Genomic DNA, 21,381 nt, shown 5'->3' on the forward strand with positions numbered 1-21,381 from the left:
TGGTGCCACGGAGGGAAGAGACGCGAAGGGGGGAACCTGGCAGCCGTACAACACTTTACATGAGGAAAATGAGAGGGTGAGAGATGGAGAGGGTGGGAAAGGGAATGTAAGAACATGATGAAGGTGAGCTACTGTTCGACAGAGGGGGCCCCGCCCACTTTGAAACCGGGCCAAGGCGGGCATATTTCACAGATGAGACACCAACTCGCTCACTCAGCACGTCCCGACTGTTTGGCCTTTACTGTCGAGACGAAGAATGAAAGAAGGCTTCAGTAAAAAACACACTTCAATGTAGGCATAAAACCTCCGGAGCTGCACAGACGTGTGCCGTGACAGGCAGCTGGACCCAGTGATAGACAGGATGTTGGGCCCACTTTCATCAGCTGCACGCTTTGATTCCTCTGCTCCCGTTTGCTTCGCCTCGTCACTCACCTCAGACGTTTGAAATATCTCTGCCGAGATGAAGCCTGTCATTATTGGGGGTGACAAATCAACGCTGCTTTTACACCCCTTAAAGGATCATACATGCTCTCAGGGGCTTCTTGATGGACCAGCACTCCCCCATCCTTCGCTGCTCCACCTGCCTCATCAAGGAGGCAGAAGAGTTTCGTTCCACTGGCGGATTCCGTGGCAACAATTCATACGGCGACATCTGTTTCTGGATGTGGTGGGCGGCTCTTGTCCCCCACCTGGCTTCGGCCCAGAAATCTGCATCCTGGCTTATATGTACCCACTTGCCCAGGCAGCATACCTTTGTTTCACTTCTGTCTGGCACTTTCACCAAATCCTCTTCTGAACATCTGCACATAAATGTTCAGTTAGAAGTCATCGAGCCACATTTCCTCCGCAGACTTTTGTCTTCTTTTTGCTTTTGTTGAATGATGTATCATGCAAATATATTGTTTTATCTACATAAGGGGGTGGGTAATTATGATTCTTCAAGGGCCACATTAAATTCTGTGAATGTTGTTAGGGGCCGTCAAGCAAAAAGAAAGACGAGAAAATCCCTCAAAAAAGGACATTTGTCATTAGGCCATGATATTTATTAAGCTTAATAAGCTGCAATTTTATTCTTGTAAATATGAGGGTTTTTTTCAAAACATTTCTTCAACTAACTTGAAAAAAATGTTTTGAGGGATTTATATACACTCGAAAAATTACACACAAGAAAGTAGGGAAAAAGTAAATAAGTATAAATAAATGTAAATGAATAATAAATACCAAATACATTTGTTAATGCATTAGAACCATTTATACATGATCATACTTTGACATTACGAGGGCCGCATAAATACAGTCATGTATTTTTGCCCAGGTCTGTACTAGATTGATGTTTTACAATCCTCTGTCTGAGGTGGTTGTTTATCCTGAAACTCTCAAAACTGTAAAGTGAGAAGAAACATGTCAGTTGCAAACATGATTAAATATCTCATAACACTCTGTTTGAAATTAATCTTTCATCTTTGTCATATTTCTTAATTTAAATTTGTTATTACTATTCAAGGTAAAGTGGTTTGTCCTCCAAACAGACCATGATAGTGTTGTGATATCGCAATATTGACGCCAACCTGATGCTAACAAACAAAACACACAATCACTGAAACATCTTGGACTAATAGGGCCAAACCCAAAGCCCCTGTCCTGTCACCAGTATTTTGTAATGCCAAGAGTTGCATTTCATTATTTTTCTCCGATAATATTTTGTTATTGTTAAGATGGTTTGTGAATTCTACATTTTTGATCGAATATAATTGGTTATATCAAAATATTCTGGATGTCACGTGACTTGAACAACACAACGTCATATATGGAAGTAGCGAAGGTGCAGTACAAAGTTTCAGAGCCACAAGCATGATCGTGTCCCATGTCCAGCAGCTTCACGTCTTATGCCGTCCGTAGCATCGTCGGTATGTAACATTTGTTCTTCTTTAGTGATGTTGATTAGTTTAGCTTACTGCCAAAACACAAGTGAACGTGTGGAGAGCGGGACAGCACCCGTTACAGGGGTCTTCTTTGGTGGGGGAGCCTCTGCTGACTCCTTCACCAGATCATTGTGTGTCACAGACCAGGGAAATATGGGCACTGAAACATTACAGTTAGAAGCAACAACTTCATTTTTAGTTCTCAAATGTTCTGAACGTGTGACTGCATATGCGGTGAATACTTCAGGAAACTGCTCCTTATTCAATAAACGCTCAAACTCAGGATCACTCTCAATAAACTTGGGCTAAAGTTTCATTTAGCTCATCCTTTGCCTGTCCAGACGTAGAATTACCTTCCAGGCTTCCTTCTCTCATCAAGACCAGTTTCTGTCGCTCAACATCAAGGTTAGCAATTTCCAAATCTTGTTTCCTTTTTTTACACCCACCAACCGTAACAAAAGCAACTCTTTCTGCTGCTTAAAAGTTAAACCAGCTCACCAAAAATCACGGAACGCCTGTCCTGCTCAGGCCAATAGGGCCCCACCCACAGGACCCGTAACACAACTCAACAAATTCCCAACACAAAACGCACAATCACTGAAACAACTCAACAAATTCACAAAACAAAACACACAATCACTGAAACAACTCAAAAAATTCAGGAAACAAAACACACAATTAGTCAAACAACTCAACCAACTCAACCAATTCATGAATCAAAAGACACAATCGATATAACAACTCAACAAATTCACACATCAAAGCACACAATTGCTAAAACAAATAACACATTTATGAAACAAAACTCACAATGAAACAACTAAATCAATTCACCAAAGGTTCACTGAAACAACTCAACCAATTCATGAAACGAAACACAAAATCGCTGCAACAACTCAACTATTTTACAAAATAAAACACACAATCGCCTTAACCACTCAACAAATTCAGGAAACGAAACACACAATCGCTCAAACAACTCAACAAACTCATGATTCAAAACACACAATCTCTGATACAACTCAACAAATTCATGAATCGAAACACAGAATCGCTGAAACAACTAAATATTTCACAAAATAAAAAACAGAATCTCCGAAATAACTCAAATCAAAACATACAATTGTGGAAACAACTCAACAGATTCACGAAACCAAACACTCAAATGCTAAAACCATTTAACTGATTAACGAATCAAAACACAATCGCTGAAACAAATGACAAATTCAAGATACAAAACACACAATGAAACGACTCAATCAATTCACCAAACGATCACTGTAACAATTCACAAAATAAAACACACAATCACTGACACGACTCAACAAACTCAACCAATTCACAAAACAAATCACACAATTGCCAAATCAACTCATCAAATTCACAATGGCTCTTGCTAACCATGTGATTTTATGAACGTACCTTAGGAATTGTGGCAAATATGGTTCCTCTTCTGCAAAGATATGCTTCATGGTTATTTGAAAAACATTCAGGTTTTGTCCTCTACAGCTATTTCTGCTCTTCATCTTTCGCTGAGAAATGTCTTAAGGTTTGCCAGACAGACGACTGTTTAATAAAAATAAAGATAAACAGTTCTACTAGAGCTTCATTATTATCTGTTTGTGAACATTTTTCACTACAGATATAACAACCAAGATAAACTCCAGAGTCATGGCTTCTCGCCTGAGCATCCCTCCGGGCCACTTTTGTCCCTACGCCTGAGAACCCTGCACTTCATAAGGTTTGTTGGACCATGTTTCATTGATATTCTGTCAACTCCTTGCTCCTCAAAGTGGTCTGTTTTACTGCTAGAGCCCCCCTGGAAAATTTCATCAAGAAGACTCTTCCTCAGTACATAAGGTAACTTAGAGCTCAGTGAATTATTCTTCTGTAATTGTATCAAATACCAGCCAAGTTTAATCAGCATTGCTCTGATGAAAAAGCACAAAGTGGTCCAAAGACAGCGAAGTGTACAATTAGCTAATGCATGCGGTCTTTCTGGGGTCGGACCAATTCTGCAGAGGAGGAGGTCGTGATGACGCTGCACTTTCTTCTCACAGCACTTTCTCTTCTGGCATGCTGCAAGGTACCCTGGGCTTCAAAGGCAAAAAGGCATATTTATCCATCTCTCTACCTGCTGAGTCATACTGAACCAACGTTAGTCCCATCCTGGTCCACAAACATGTGAGGATCAGATTCGGAAAAACATTTCTTGGATGCACCAGAAGCACTGAAAATGCCTTTATTTGGGGATGTTGCTGACTTCACACGGATCTTTGATTTCCTCCCAAAACGATCAGGGAAATGTCCATAAAATTCAGTGTACGTGTTGAGTAGACAGCATGATTGATGTGCCATGGAAACCTTAAGATGTCGATCGATGCAACAACTATACATTTGGGGAGGTTTTTTTCATGAGTTCAGGAAGTATTCTTAACAAGGGGATGATTAAATACAGTTGTCAGTGCCAGCTAAAAAAACAACTCTACTTCTACGACTTCAAATTTTGACTACGCCTTCATCTTCCCATGTCAATTATTTCCACATCAGTGTCGATGTAACTTTGATTTAAGAGCTTGTATGGGAGCAATAATGCTAGGTATGTCCACACAAAGTGATATAGCCTTTTTCTCATTTATTTCATTTTTGTAAGAATGTTTTTTCATTTCATTTCTGATCTTTAAACAGCTGACAATGGATTTCTTCCAACCTTTAATACCATGTCGAACCAAGATGACTCACAGAATCCTAACACCTGGAATCTAAAATCCCATTCTTAATAAAATGATAATCTACTTTGATTTCAAGCCATCCATCTGGTCCACATAAAACCTGGTGGACTAGATTTCGCCCCTTGGCCAACATACGATCTAGAATTAAAGAGAAGACCAAACAAATGGAATCAATTTATTGCCAGCGTTGTAAACAAAACACTTGCATCTTTCATGGTGGGATTACAGAATATAAAAATGAAACAATACATATCAAATAAAAAGGGTCTAATAAAATAAAACACAATTAATTAAAACAAATGAAATTACCATCAATGTTTTGATGAATAAAATTGAATAAAACTGAGTTGTAAAGTTAATAGAGGAACTAGTTCTGGGATCAGAGAACAAGGAATGTACAAATTGTGAGCCAGAGAAACCATTTGGTTAAACTCTACATTATGGAACTTTTTTTAATTTAATAAAGCTCATTTTAAGTCAGTTCCAATTAGTTGTTGTTTGAAGTAGAAAAACACTTTTAAAGAAATAAGTTTACGTAATTCCAGAAAAATGTATTTTACAATTCAAAATTATAATGTAAAAGTAATTTTATTATGCATGCAAATTCTTCCTTGGTCGTAAGACAAAGAGGAACGAATCCTCATGGCTGGGACGAAGGATGAGAACATGACCGCAAAAGAACAAATACTTTTACAGCCATAAACCAAAGTACAAATGCATAAATATGCTTTAAACAGCAGATTTTTTGGAGGACGACTGAGTTCCTCTTAAATTCAAATCACATAAATCAAAGTGAGCCAGAGTGGTCCGGAATATAAAATTAGATTCACATTGACGTTAAGTATATTTATCGTCCGGCGAGTCGGTCGTGTCGTTCATCTGCAGTGGCGTGGTCGAGGGCGTTGCAAAGCGGACTCATTTCTTAATGGAATCCGGTGAGCGCTTGCCAAAGGGGCGAGGTGGGAATTAAAGCAATCCATCCGACAAACGGCCAATCTGTAGATTGTATACTGTTCAAGAACGTACAGTAGCAGATGAAAAGAGCGGACTCAACCAGCTCAGCGGTAAATTGCGGTGACTCTGCATAAATTAGCAGATTGGGAGCTCACATGACCAGCTACTATGAACTGCATGGGAGACTCATGGTACATGGTTTGTATTTCTAAAGGGATGGATAGAGAGACTGAGATAATAGGACAAACTAAAGTCAACCAAAAGCTAAGACTAGGAAATATGATGAAGTGTATGTAGTGCTTACTGTGACTACTGCGAAAAAACTAACCAGAAACTGCTCCTAAGCTTTGGAACGATCTTCCTCTCCCTCAGTGTTTGATGATCTACTGACTCCTTCAAGAAACATCTTAAGACATTCTTACTTGTGCAGGCTTTTCCCTGATTTTCCTGTGTTTGTCTTATGTATTTTGGCCTTTTATAGTATATATTTGAACTGTGTATTGTTTTTGATTGTTCAAGTGCTTTGTGACCCTGGTCTACAAAGGTGCTTCAAAATGAACCTAGACTTAATTAATTATTTACATTTATGTCCGGGCCTTTGGGTCACTTTGACCCTGAAATAACACAAGGTAAAAAGGCAAATTGATGCTCTCAACTGTAAAGTAGTGGTAGTTGTAGGCGCGATTTACGTTAAAGTGTTTTATGCTTCTCTTAAAACTAAATTTAAGGGAATATCTTCGACTAATCCATCATCCCTTGTCAGTCAAGTCACTGCAGAAGTTTCCCATTTATCTTGAGATAACTTGTAGGAATTTTAGAAACTTAACCCCCAGGAATGTTTCCATTGAAACAAAAATTATCTCATTCCCAAATAACAAAGTCAATTATTTGACTACAATCAACCAAATATTTATGAGTTTCAAAACCTTGCTCAGAATTGATCTCCAAACAACACTAAATAAAGATGAGATGGTTTGTTGGCAGGTATTTACAGTAAAGAATGTGTTGAATTATTAATTTGGAGAAAGTACTGGTGAAAATAATACTACAATAAGAAAGAAAAACAAAGCTTGTATTGAAGCTCAGGACATTCCAGATAGATGCACAGAGATGGAAACCAGGTGTGAGAGAGCTGATCCTGTTTGGACTTGAAGGCACAAAGCAGAAGGGCATCTGGCAAAATGTCAGAAGGCTAAACATGGTCTGTTTAACTCTCAGCAAACTCAAGGGAGTCCTGCTCACGCCTCAAGTCCTTAATCAAAGTTGGTAAAAGTCAATATTCAGGCGTTTTATTGCTTACCATTGGCTAGTTGTAGCTAGTCGGCATCAGAGTCCTTCCAAAATCTCTCTTCTGTGAATCAATCTGAAGCTGAATGGTCAGTGTTGGGCTGATGCGCATTATGGATGCAACATATCGCTTTCACACTCTCAGGTTCAGGGTTGCACAGCACTCCCCGAAGGGACAGCAGTTTGGTGATAAACAAGGGTGCAGCGTTGCAGCTGCTCCCAGCTGAGGTTTGCATCCAATTTGGCTGCTGGTGTTGTATCTCATGTTACGTTCCTTTCTTTCCAGTGACACACGAATGAACGCGAGGCAACTGGCTCCAGCTGTAACAAGTACCTCTGTTTAAGCCACGAACTCATGCAGAAGTATCACTTATCAAAATAGATTAGCGTCACAGATTCTGTCATGACCGATGCTAGACCAACGTGGGTTTCTAATAACAAGCGTGATGGCGCTGACAACCGTTAATAAACCCTCTTAATGCCAGTGTTTTAAATAGATGTGGTTATTTTATTTCCGCTGTGCTCTGTGAAAAACGGTTGAAGTTTATTGGATTTCATGCGTTACTTCTTCTGTGTGGAGAACTGAACTGACTGTGAGCTGTTAGTGATTCAAACATGGAGGCAACGGTTATTTGCTGATACTCGTTTTTCTGGCAAAGTTTCACTTCTTCATCCTGCGGGCCAACCAATTTAAAAGACAGGAAATAGCAGGGAGTGCTTGAAGGCCGAAATCACGCCAAAAAAGGGCAGCTGTGTGTCTGACTCAGTACCTGTTTCTTTCTCTAATTCATCACCATTCAAAATCTGCTTGATCATTAGAGTCGGTTTTTAAAATAAAGTCAACACATTTTTGTTGTCTTTTTCACATCTGTGTTATCTCAGGTTTAAATATAGCAGAAGCCCCCCAAAACAAATGTGTTTGTGGCATCCCTTGTGGGGACTCAAGACAAGGATTGAGGTTTAAATAGCTGGGTGGGTAATAATCAAAATAAAGTTTTTAAAAGAAACTGTGACCATATAACATGAGACAAAAAACATAAAAAGTAAATTAAACAAAACGTCTGAAATATCATAACAGAACACTGTCAAATTACATTACTTTTTCTATAAAGGTAATATTATAATAATATAATAATTTAATATATATTAAATTTACTCTGATAATGATGAAAAAATGTTTGTCGATAAACTATTATGAAGTTTTAAAGTTCTGTATTATCAAGCTCACCACAAACACATAAGTAATACTTGGGAGAGAAACATGGATGTTTCCCATATTAAAAACAAAAGAGGGTTGTTGTAATAAAGTGTCAAAATAAAAAAAAACTCTTATGTAAAGCAGTAATTAAATCCCCACCTGGTAAAAGTTTTCTTAATAAAAGGTTATGTATTGTAGTTGATGTTAATGTGGTTGTTTGTGCAAAGTTATCATTTAGAGCAGTGGTCTAGTTGGACTAATTTCTCCGAATGTCCTCCACCATCAACCGTGCAGAAAAGAAGCCTGTCATTTTCCAGAAATAGAAGGGTAGTTAAAATTACAGCTTTTGAGGAGTGGAAATTCACTGTCCGTCTTTGGAGTAGAAGAGACGCTGAAGTATCCATATGGAAACATTTACAGGTTTAAGTACCAAAAACAAATGGGGAGATCCTTAATGATACTCGACATACGCCTAGCATCACAAGAGCAGCTGGAGAAGAACTAGCATGCTGTCATTCAGGGAGATGGTGAGTCAAAGGTGTGGCCCAACAGAGAATTTGAACTCTTTCATGTCGGGAGAGAATTACATCAGCAGGGTTATATTCAATCTTACATTGTAATTACTTTTAAAACAACTTGTATCCCTTCATATAGAAGATCTTTAATGGCAAAAGAAGGTAGATTTTTAAGACTTTGGTTGTTCATCACAAATAGCAAGAGAGCCAAACAATTGTTAATTTTCTTCACTATTGAAATCTGGTGGTGCTTTAACAGTTGTCAACCATTTGAAGGGTCCCACACCAGAAGTGTTATCAAGGCACTGTCAAAACAAGTCCCCTAAACTGACTCTTGTCGCCCGCAGACTGTCTCCTTGGCCAAAATCAGCCCTGATATAGAATCTCAAGATGTTGTGGAGCCAGAGAGTGAGGGATGAGAGCTTAGAGAAGCAATAGGTGGAAACTATTGGAAAACGTACAATGGACGATTAAGGTTTTTGGCAGTAAAATAAAGTTTTGTGTAGTCTTTTGTATCAATTACAGTTTCTTCATGGCATTTGGATTGCATTAAGGGAAAACAATTATAATAATAGTTGAAATTTAAATGTGAAACTATTATTCAATTGGGGTTCCGTTAGATGCCTTTTTGGCTAAGAACTTAAATTAGCTTATGTTTTATGGGGGCATTTTAATTAGACGGACTGTTATCGTAGCATCCGGAAGGTCAATTAACGAAACTCTTTGTAAAACTATTTTCGCGCCTTACAACCAACTGTGTATTGTTTCTATTGTGTTGTGTTTAATTTCACGTTGTTGTTTTGTTTCTTTTGAGTGAACTTTCTCGCCTTTTTTTTTACAAACGTAAATATCAAAACGTGTCGAATTGTTCTACATCGGTGGATTAGCTACATCAGCTAAGCTACATCAAAAAGGATAGGTAGACGTTTTAATATGGTAGATATTCGTTTTAATAATCATAGTTAGACGGTAGACTCTGTTATATAAATCATTTTTAACCAACAGGTGGCGTTGTTGGACAACCAGGTCCAGCAGTCCTCCCGGCAGGCGACCCCTCTCTCCCCCCACCACCGGCACCTCACTTGTGGGATCACAAATTCAGATCGCATGCAAATCCTGGAGCGTCACGGGGAGCGTGTGTGAAGAGGGGGTGAGAGAAGAAGTGCCGTCGCATTCCTAAAGAGAGAGAAAGAGAGAGAGAAAGAGAGAGATCTGCCCCTTCCTCCTCCTTCCTCCTCTGCTCCTCCAGCCGGCGGCAGCAGTCAGGGACACTTCACCCGGGCATCGATGCGGGGAGCTGGCCAGGGCGCTCGTTGCTAGTAGGGATCTAGAAGTTGCCCCGGAGCCGCGTTTAAAACTCAAGACAAGATAGTTTTGGAGTTAACTTGAAGGAAGTTTTGTTGACCTGGTGGTTTTTGGTTCTGGTCATGGGTTCACCGCGGACACTAGCCGCAGCAGCGCTGCTCCTGGCTGCTCTGCTGGCGGCGTTCTGGTCGCCCTCCTCCGCCAGCTGCCCGGAGAAGGACCTGGAGGACCGGGAAGAAGAGGCCAACATAGTCCTGACCGGCACCGTGGACGAGATTATAAACATGGACCCGGTGCACAACACCTACTCTTGCAAGGTGAGCCCCAAGTTTTCCGCGTCGCTTGAGTGAAGTACACCTGCTTCTCTCCAGACCCCCGGTTCATCCCAGCACTGTCTTCCTTTTAAAACAACTACAAATGCCTCCAAATCCTGGTTATACTCACTTTAAACTATACATATATATTAATAATGTACTCTAGTTTCATGTTTGCTAGTCAATGACCCCATATTGACCCCACACTGACCTCTAGTTAATCGAATACAAATGCAAAATCAAGCAACTTTTGTACTTTCAAAACTATATGTATTGATTCAGGGTTTATCTAAACAAAAAAAAAAGACTAAAAAGAGATGGAATCAGGTGCAATAGACAGGTGAGGTTATTGGGAACTATTGCTACAACTGGTATCACACACTCAAGCTTAATAACTCGGTTGTTCAGTGGGAAATATGGAAGCAGTCTTTGAAAATGAGCTTCTCTTGGATGTTTTCTCACGAGTACAATCCAATAATTACCACCAATAGAGCCACGTAACAGGTGGGAATTAGTAAAAGGATGTTACTATTGTATAATTATAGTGAATGAAGATGTTAAAAACCCTAAACATTTCCCCCCTTATGTATTCACCCCTAACGCTACAGACATCTGGCTCGGGGGCCAAATCCAGAAAGCCGATCGATTAAGAGCTTGAAATGCTCAAAATTTCCTTTAGGTTGTGTCGATAAATATTTGTGGTTCAAGGTCTTTTTCTTTCAGACGTTTTAGATGACAAGAAAGAGACTGAAGGGAATTTGACGAGCTTGGAAAAGTATATTTTGTGGCAAAGTCGGTTTGCGTGTATTGATTGTAACAATTTTAACATGGTTATTACCACCAATGTGAGATTCTAGTATCATTTTAAATTGTATTTTGATTGATACATCTTTATAAAAAAGCTTTTAGTTAGTCTTAATTGTAAATACAAAATGGCATCCCAGTCTTTTCCACTTATATCAAGCATATATTGGTTGTAAAATAATCTGAAATTTACTCTTTAACAGTTTATGAAGTGGACTTCTAATCGGTGTCACGCAGCAGGATGGTGGTCTCTAACCTTTCCCTTAAAAAGTCTCATTTGGAGATAGTTTTTTTTTTACTTTTTACTATGCAATTTGAAAAAACTCATTGTTGGAGATGTTGATGAAGTAACTTTTACTTTCTAGCTAAAGTGACTTAATGAACTACTTTATTTTAGATTCATTACCAATGAATTATTGATTTTTTTATGAATGTTCATCGTATTTGTGTTGATTTTTGTGACTGAAAATAACTCTGTTTGCTTGCAGATCAATCAATTAGTCCCGCCTCAAATGAAACATATTTTGGGGTGACATGCTCCTCAGTTCTTGCCTGAAATTGTTGCTTAAATCCTATCAAATAATTTAAAAATAAAACTGGATTCAATCACGTTACTAGAATTTAAATCCTGTTGTTGAGTCACATCACACGTCTTGCCCATGTCGTCTTCCTCACTCCAGTGGTTTGAAATCACTTTCTGGTTCCTAAACAAGTCTCTAATCTTCTGCGCTTACTCACTGTAGACAGGAAGCAAGTGGGTGCTGAGGAAAAGAACAGTAAGCAGGCTGACCAAACAAGACGTGTTTATTTGGACAGATTACAGAGTGGTTCACCGCGACTCCATTATGGTGCAACGGTTAAGGAATGAATGAATTGTCCCGATGTCAATGGATTTTGATTGCAAAGTGGATAATTATCTTTCCGCAACAAAGTGAATGTTAAAAAATATCCTCCACAAATGTATTTCTTGATACTGATACAGGTCATTCTACATAACATAGAAGAACAGAATTTAGATTTATGATATTCAAAGTCTAGAGAGGTGCATCTAGCATCAATATCGACTAGTCTAGATAGCAGCAATACAATTCAGTAACATGTTACAGTTTGGTAAAGTAAGATTCAACAGAAAATATGTCACCACCCAAAAAATATACGTATATATGAGATTTGTTGGGTAACTGGTTAATTCCGACTATGTCTTTTTCACGGGTAAGACTGTTTACTGTGATGTCACATAAGGAAAGCGTTTCTTGAAATGTACAAGTGTCACAGAGTAAACTAATGCACTGGGCAGTCAGGCACAAAAAAAATGTTCTATTGTAGCTACCTGAATGAAATGAAAGATACTTTAACAATCTATCTACATAGAGAAATCTCACAGAAAAATTCAGAAATTCACATACCTAATACATTTATTAAGAAATAAACAATAACACCACTGCTCTTGAGTCTTTTGAAAATCAATTTGAGGTTTAAAATGACATTATTGGGGAAAGTGCAACAGAATTGTCTTAAAATCTGCTGTAATATATTGATTTGATTTGCCCACCCATGAAGTAAAACTGTCATTACTGTCCCTCCAGGTCCGAGTGTGGCGCTATTTGAAGGGAAAAACTAGCATCGATCAAGAGATCCTCCTGGACGGTGGGAACAAGGTGATGATAGGCGGCTTCGGCAACCCAACCATCTGCGACAATCGAGTCGCCACCGGTGACACGCGCATCTTCTTCTTGAACCCTGCGCCGGAGTACATGGCGCCGGAGCACAAAAATGAACTTATGCTCAACTCGAGTCTGATGAGGATTACGCTGCGCAACCTTGAAGACGTGGAACACTGCGTGGAAGGTAAGAAGAACCTGGTGTACTTGAATGTGATTGACAGCATGAGGCCTGGTCACGAACAACGTTGGGAAATACTTCCATCGCCCTTCTGCCTATACATTTCTAAATCATGCGAGAAAAAGGAGTTATTACTTTGTGCAACTTTTATTATCAATCCTTGCCTGGAGGCTGAGTTAATCACTTAAAACCAGAGAGATTCTCATCCTCCAGTTGCTGCTGTAATGACATGCCCTCAGGCTCCCTAAACTCAAAAGTTTCCCAGAAGTCTGTTCAAACCATGACACCTGAGTCAGCACAGGACTTTTGTTGCCATGGAGAAGCGCCAACCGAGTGTAGCCCTGTCGCGGGTATGTCTGGAAAACACCTGAACAACAGCAGTTAAGTGGTTAAAGGGTGATTCTGGACCTTTGCTCTTTGTGGCTGGAGCATATAATGAAGTCAGAGGTGAAACAGCTTAACACTTAGCATACATTACATGCGTCGTGAAAGCTTTACTGGGGGGACCCCTGGTTCCCACACAATTTTAACAACCGTTTAAAAAATATACATAATTCATTTTATTTTTTTAATCTGCTTTTTAGGTGTCCTCTATGTGCAGTTACATGAAGTAAGGCGATTAAAATCCTTCTCATGTTTAGATATTTTCTATTATTCATTTGTATCTTACCAGAGGTAGTGGTTAAAAGTTTTAACTATCTTTCAGTTTTTAATTCGTTTTGGTCAGAATTCCATGCAATTAAAATAAGGATTTAAACTTAAAAAGAAATATGAATCCAGAATTGTTTTATAGCCACTTTTGGTGCATTTTTATAAAGGAAAAACTCAAGGTCCTTGAATTCAATGAATGTTAGATTTCTCTCATAGAAGAATCTAAAATCCACAAATCCAACCCCCTGAAAACAAGTATTAGAGTTAATAGTTTATTTGCCGCGACCTATATGAGGCAGACACCAAGCTTAGGTGAGAGTGAGCAGCAGACACAATTTGCAAGTAGAAGAAATAACAATTTAATAAGAAACAAAAGTATCACAAACACATTAAGCAAAGAAAAGTCCAATATCTCTAAATAATGAAAACATCCAAAAAACAAAGAGTCTGCCAAACTGAGTAATAAAACCGGAATCAAAAGGAAAGAACAGAGAACTTGGAAACAGAAAACAAAGTGGTCCGAACGCTCTCGAATAAATATACAAAAATACAAAAAGGTCTAAAACAGGAATACCTAACAAGACTAAAGAACAACAACTTTACCAGTGTAAGAAAAGCTTTGATCTGGCACAAAGGTCTGAACTCAGGTGGTTGGAAAAAAAGTGCCTTTAGTCAACAAAGGGGAATAGAGGGAGTTGAGAAAAGGAAGTGATGGTGGTATTTAAAAGCTTGACAGGTCAAAAATGTTTTAATAGCTGGTACTTTTTAGTTGTGCAGGCTTCAAAAATGTTTTAATAGCTGGTACTTTTTATTTGTGCAGGCTTTTCCTTGTTTTTCTGGAACTCCTGTGTGGTTCTTGTTGGTATCTTGACCTTTTAAGTATATATTTTATTGAGTATTGTTTTGATTGTTTAAGCACTTTGTTACCCTGGTCTAGAAAAGTGCTCTATTAATATAATTTACTTACTTACTTTACAAAAATGAAGGATCTAATTCATAATGAAAATTAAATCTCTTACCTATAAAAGCAGATATCTGGTACATTTATGTGAAATTTCATCACAAAAAAAGTGTTGCATGAGGTAGACGTAAAAATAGAGAGCTAACTGGTGTTATAGAAATGTCCATGAATTATTTCTTCAGGTATCCAAAAAACACTAAACTCCCTCTAGTCATTTTAGTAGGAAAATGTGTTTTTAAATGTAAAATATTATAACCATGACTAATGGATCTCAGCCTTCTCCAGGACTGAGCCACCTCTACCTCTGCCAGCTAGCTGCTGTTTAACTTTTACTGGTGCCTGACAATGTTGGCATCCGTTCAAAGCTTCAATCCGACGCTCGGTGCGATCGGGAGCACCGGAGGAAGTGAATCAGAGCATGTATCACGTTGCCCGCAGGCTCCCTCTTTCTCTCCGTGGCTCTCAACAGATATGGTGGCAGGATGTTCCAGGAGATGGAAGCTTGTTTGCAGTGTAAAGTTGCATTTGGCACGCAGATAAAACTTCTTCTGTTTGTCTGTCCGGGCACGAAATACTGCACCCCTAACCTTTTTATTCAGCGATCCTTTCTTCTTTTTGGACTGCTGTTGTGGAACGAAAAGTTTTTTGGCTGGAACAAATGCTCGGACGATTCCCTCTTCTTAAAGGAGCTCTGCATTTGAAAGATCTACGTGGCGTGACCAGTCAGTTGTTTGAATTTGACCACTTTTTACTTGTGAGTCAAGTCAGATCCTTTCCAACGTTTCCTTTTCTGGGAGTGTGGGATGTCTCTCAGCAGGACAAGACTCTACCTGCCACTGCACTCATCGTGCCTTTCCTCTGCTTTCCCCTCATTCTTGACATTTTCGATACCTGGGATAGACACAGGAATGCCTGGCAGAGAACGGCTTGGAAGTGCTTGTAGGCAGAGGAAAAATTCTTTGTGAGCTTTGCATGACACTTTTAGGTAAAAGGAGAAAGGAAAGATGAAGGATGGGGAATATTTTACAGATTTATGTCAGTGTGGCTTTAATAGACATATCAGGATCAGCCTTGTTTATGTTCTCTGTGGGTCAAAGGAAGTGCGATGGAGTAGTTTGGGATCATATGGCTCCAGGTCTTTGTCTCTCTGAGTTAAACAAGATACATTATCAGTAGGTACTTGACTTGCTGTCTGCCATATCTAGCAGGCAGAAAAAATGGTCCCGATGCTGTCTCGTTTGTCTCGGTGACACAACGCAAGCATGTCTGTCTTTCACCAAATGACGTGCTTTCCCGGAATTAGACCAGATTCTAATTGTTGCTTTACACCACAAGTGGAAAAGACGTTTGCATTGTGGGACATGAACTGTGAATTCTTGGGTTCCTGGTTAGCTTCTAGTTCTCTGCGCCCTTTCTTTATGTTCGGAATCAGAATCATCATTTCTTTATTGTCAAAGTGCAGTATTGTAGTTCTCTACACTGCAACACAATACAAAACTTGAAATAAAAACAAACAAAAAAAATATATATATATATAATAAATACATTCAAAATAAACAAAATAAATAATTATAATACTATAAAAATAATGAAAATGAATAAATAAAATGATATAAAATAGAAATTATAACATTATCTCCTCGTATTTACATGGTGACCCTACGCCTCTCGCCCAGGGTAGCTGGGATAGGCTAAGGGGTAAGAAATGAATGCATTTTCACCTGAAGTAAACCTTTTATCAAACGTAACTTGATCACAAACTATGACTGCAGTGAGAAAAAAACTAAATATTTCAGCATTTGTCTGACGTCAGGCCAAAGAGCAGCTTTTGTTTTTTTTTTGGAAGAGGAAGCTCTCTTGATGGAGAAGTGTTGAGTGCGGAGAGAGATCTTATCCAAGTTTTTCTTTATCAGCTGCTTTTGTTTTAAGCCTTTTGATGATTCGACGCAAGCTTCCCTCGGGGCCTCTGACAAAAACCAGCAACAAACAACTTTTTTTCAGTCTGTTCTATTTCCCTGTTTTTTTTTCCTAATCTTAGTCTGTTTTTAAGATGGGATCGGAAGCAATAAATTCTGCCGTGTGTGCTAAATTGAATTCTACAATTACTGGTTTGACCAGATAATCGTCCCTCCCTCTGAGAAGAGTTTTAGTGTTTGATTTACATCAGACATTTTTATGATCCGTGTATCAGTCTGGAGGCTCAACGCTGCAGAGCTTAGCATGGCTTGCTGAGAACTAGATGGGGGTCCTGATTTACCAGCATGTGGTCTTGCTTAATGATGGCCAACCAGACAGTGCTGTGGAATGCTGGTCAGAGTGGGTGGGATTTGTAATTACTGTTTGAGCCCACCACTACCACCTCCCTCCCCCAGCCCTCTGGAAAATCCTTTTTTCCCACTGATGGTGCAAGAAGGTGACCTGGAATCGACTGACATTCCTAACCTGCGCGAGCTACCTGTTGACCTTCTCTATCCTCACCTTGATATGTGAGAAGATAATGAAGAGGAGATAAAAGGGGAGGTGAAGAGTGAACACTTTTCTTTTTAGCCTCATATCCTCACGTAATTTTTCATAGTTAGACGACGGTTATTAATAACTTGGCCTATCTTGTTTCAAATGACTTTACAATTTTCCCACCGGACAACTACATCTGATTGATGACTTTTTAAATGAATTCATTGCAGGCTATGAGGGTACTGGAGCTACGACTACTCTAAAGACCGTCATGGTTAGATGCTTACCATAGGTCAGACCTACACATTTTTGGACATTCAAAAAAGAAATTAAATAGGCTTGAACACTCTCAAATTTTGTGTAGATCAAAATATTTTATTCATTTTTTCTTAATGTTTTCAGAAATTAATTAAAATGATGTTTTTTTTAACAAAATTGTTCGATAAATGTATATTTGTTTATCTTTACTCAAACTATATACTCACATATTTTTATTTATTTATTATTATTACCAATATATTTTAATTAAATAATTTCTCAGGATGGTATATTTAAAATTATATTTTTTCTGTTAACACTTATGTATTATAGTGTCACATAGTATAAAATACAATAAGATAAAAAAATAGATAACGGAATAATAGGTCTGTGTACTAGTACGATTCCTATATAATCTGAGAATTAAATTAAACAAAAGTCTGAATATTTTATATTTTGAGGAACTTAACTCCTACTACAGCTACTGTACTATTCGACTTAATTTGACTAAAAACGTCAAATTTCGAGATATTACATGAAAAAAATAAAAAAAATCTTCCTATAGGTTTACAAAAAACATACTTGTTTAGTTAATATATTGTATTATTATAATAATAATAATCCCTTTTATTTGTATTGCACTTTACATTTGTCAAGAAAGTGCTACAGTTTTAAAGCAGGATAGAGACATTAAAACAAGATTACATTTTTTCAAATTTTAACTGTTTTTTAATGTTTTATTTTTGTATCTTAACATCTTAAACAAGATCCTTTTCTGGATTTCAAAGGGGGGTTCCTCAGTTTGAGAGGCAAAGGTTCAGTTGAACATCCAGTGTTGTATCATTTTGGAGATTAATTGTTGATGAATAGTGTTGAAACAATTGTATTTTTACATACACGGATTAACTTTTAAGTGGTTGACAAATGATGTTTCTAGTATAGTGTGTTTTGATTTGAATCTATTAGGCATTTTCTAGCTCATTTTTACGAGTGTGAGAAAAGTCCCACGCTGCACTCAGGTGATGAACTAAAACCTGCGGGGTCTATATCCCCTCCATGTCTGCACAGGCAGACTTTTGTCCTGCCGGAGTCATGAGAAGTGAAGACTGACTTTAGGGATTGGGTTTTTCTCATGGTCTTTGAACGGATTAAGGTATTTTCCTTGCAAGAGTTAATTCACTGGCATTGAGTCGAGTCTACAAAGGTGAATCCTTAAAGCACTGTGTGGCTTTGTTTGTGCTGAAATTAACAGTTCAAGACCAAAGTGGGGGGAATTGGTTTGGTGAGAAGGCAACAAAAGCTTGAGGAAACATGGAGCCAACTTCTGCAGCGTCTCCCGAGATATTGCACGTTTTAGATTTTAATTAAATTGCCGGAGTGGGGAGTCTTGCTGGCATAGTAATAAAGGTCTCCGGAATGAAAAAGCCATGAAAGATGGAAACGACACACAAGAGGAAAGGTCCGTTTACCCACACTCTTCTCTCCTCTGCTTGAATTCCAATCTCAAAGCGAGATTATCAACATGCAGGAAACACTGATGGATGCCACTGACAGAGCATCAGGCCGTCGACGTGTCCGGACAGACCACATGCATGTCAGACGCTCGCATGCACTCAGTCAACCTGTCAAAACACATTGTATACGTGTGGAAAAAGACGCACTCACACTTGAAGAGATGTCAAATCTTCACTCACTGTTAGACTGAACAAAACCATCTTTTGAATTTTTTATTTTCATTTTACTTTTATAAGTCAATAAAAATTACTGAACTTTGCTGGTGTTGGAATAAAAAAAATGGCCGCTCCTCCTGACAGGGTTACCAGCTCTTTAGTGCCAAACATTTGATCAAGATGAACTGACCTTGGTCCTGTTTTCTTGTGCAAAGTACCTTGAAGTTTCTTGTTTGAAGAACAAAGTCTCGTCCCTTTTATAAATCGCTTCCGAGCTGAGGCCGGAGCAAACCTCTCAACAGGATGGGTCTGACAGTCTTTTTGAAGTTTCAAAGATGAAAATGTGTTAAGTTCGCGGGTGTCAGTGTCTGAGTCAAACTTTTCTATGTCGAAGAGCGGGCCAGAAGAGCCGCCCAGAGAGGCTCTGGGCAGGGACTTGGATGTACAGTGACCCGGAAAACATCCCTTTTCTATTGCAGACATAAAGAACTCCGAGCCGATTTGGGCTCCCTCCGGGGAACTGGATCAGTGACAAATTCTTGCTCTGGGACCGGGTTGTGTGAAGCTGGGCAGCTGCTGTGACAAGTGCAGCTTCTTACTGTCAACCAGCCAGAAACATCAGGTTTAGAGAAAAGGGGGTTTGGTTCAGCAGAAGATGGATTAATAAGGCTGCATCTTTTGTATTTAGGTCGGCTCTGCTGGTACCATGGACCGCTTGAGCTCAGGAGACGACTATTCATGAATGTATTCAGAGTGTTGTAAGGTCAACGGAATTGACTTAAATCCGAAGACTTGCTCACAGAATAAGTGACTTCATATGACCTTTAAACCAGCCATGTCATGATATGTTTAGAAAATTACTGTTACAACTTTAACACTTTATTTCCACAGTGTTGCAGCGTCTGTACACAAGTTAACGTGAAATATCAGCAAAGAAAAGCCTTTTTTATTTTTATCAATGAAGAAAAAGCATGGGGGTCGGAGTCCCCTTCGAAAGGTTAATTGCATTCTGGATGTAGGCTCAGAAAGCACTGACCCAAAACTGGTCAAATTGGCTGATCATGTTTCCCAGGGGTCTCGTGGACAGGACCTGTTGCATACCGCTGTCCATTTCAGACTTATTTACACTGCTTCAATGCACTGATGTTTAATGTCCAATTATAAGCGTGTGAAAAATCTATAAATGTAGTCGGATCACTGACACGGTTCCTCTGATCTGAGGGTACTTAATGGAAAACCTCCTCGTAAGAGTTGCAGGAAACAAGGCAGCCTGGACAGTCGCGGTCCCACCTGGATAAACAAATCAAAGGATGTTCATGTCTCTGTTGTTTAACGCATCAGTGGTCTGTGACTTCCTAACCAACCCCCCCCCATATCTTTCCATCCCTCTGTTGACATGTTGGCACGTTCAAAAACAGCCTCCTTAATTTCAATCTGTGTCGGCAGAGGCTTTTTATTGGCCTCTCCCCTTTCAAATGTCAGTCAAGTTATTGGAGATTTAATATCGCACATGTCTGCCTGTCTTCACGTCCGGATCTATCTGCCGCTGCTGCGTAACAGCTTTAGAGTGAGCAGGACTAATCGGTGACCCATCACATATTGGATTTCATGTCATTGCTGCTCGGGCCGAACACATCTTCGCCTCACAAATCCTTTTTTGTGGCATGTCTGAGTGGCATGTCTTTCTGTGCTTGTGGCCAAACAAATAGTTCTCCTGTCTGACCTTTTCACTGTTGGAGTGCCCATTTCTAAATCCGTAGATGGAATAGTTTTTATCAGAGGGATCTGTTACATTAGATTTGAATGGGCCATATATGATGTTGAGTTTGAAATTCCTTCTTTAGAAGAGTGCAATTGAGGTCCAATAACTATTTAAGTGAGACTTTAATCTACACATTAGTTGCCCTTTAAAATATTGTTGGATGTATATGATATATGGATATTTTAGATGTTTATGATATGGGTATATAGATAATTTTGGAAATCTAACTCAAAACAACTTACCAAGACAACCTGTTAAACTTTAACTCTTCATTAACTTTCACATTTTTTTTATTTAATATTTTGGGCACTGTTTAAGCGGCTTTGGCACCAGGTATCAGATAAAACTTATACAATGCCCCAACCCAGTCATTTATTTTCTTAAATACCTTTCATTTTTTGCATTTAATATTTCGATTGCAAATCATTTTCTTAGCTTTCTATGGATTGTTGTGACAGGATAGTCGATTAAAAGAAATCTTGTTTATTTTCAGACAGTTCAGACAAAATTTTCGACAGTTCAATTAAATAAAACATCCCAAACAATATTACAATCAACTTTTCTCACTACAGTTCTCTTATAGTTCTCTAAACAATATGTCATTCCTCTCATTAAAAAACAAAAACATCCAAATGGAACATCAGATTTGCTGTAACACTTCCCATATGTGGCAGCTCAGCCATTATTCTTAATTTGTAAAAACCTTTTGTACGTGCCGAACATCATGTAAACAGTGGAAGGCAATATACAGG

General features: G+C 38.8%; 1 protein-coding gene across 5 annotated transcripts in view; it reads left to right on the plus strand.

Moving 5' to 3' along the window:
* The first annotated feature begins 9,726 nt into the window (after positions 1 to 9,726).
* The window catches only part of agrn (agrin), a 236,399-nt gene continuing 224,744 nt past the window's right edge, over positions 9,727 to 21,381 (plus strand). For 2 of the 5 annotated variants that reach the window (XM_087780707.1, XM_087780708.1), the window contains exons 1-2: positions 9,727 to 10,230; positions 12,618 to 12,879. In XM_087780707.1, coding sequence (XP_087636833.1) covers positions 10,036 to 10,230; positions 12,618 to 12,879 — 457 coding nt within the window. In that variant the 5' untranslated portion in view covers positions 9,727 to 10,035. The remainder of the gene's footprint in view (positions 10,231 to 12,617; positions 12,880 to 21,381) is intronic. The other 3 variants (XM_087780709.1, XM_087780711.1, XM_087780712.1) reach the window with 2 other exon arrangements.

Source organism: Callionymus lyra, chromosome 19 (genome assembly GCF_982586985.1).
Source record: "Callionymus lyra chromosome 19, fCalLyr1.hap1.1, whole genome shotgun sequence".
In the NCBI taxonomy this organism is placed as follows: domain Eukaryota; kingdom Metazoa; phylum Chordata; class Actinopteri; order Syngnathiformes; family Callionymidae; genus Callionymus; species Callionymus lyra.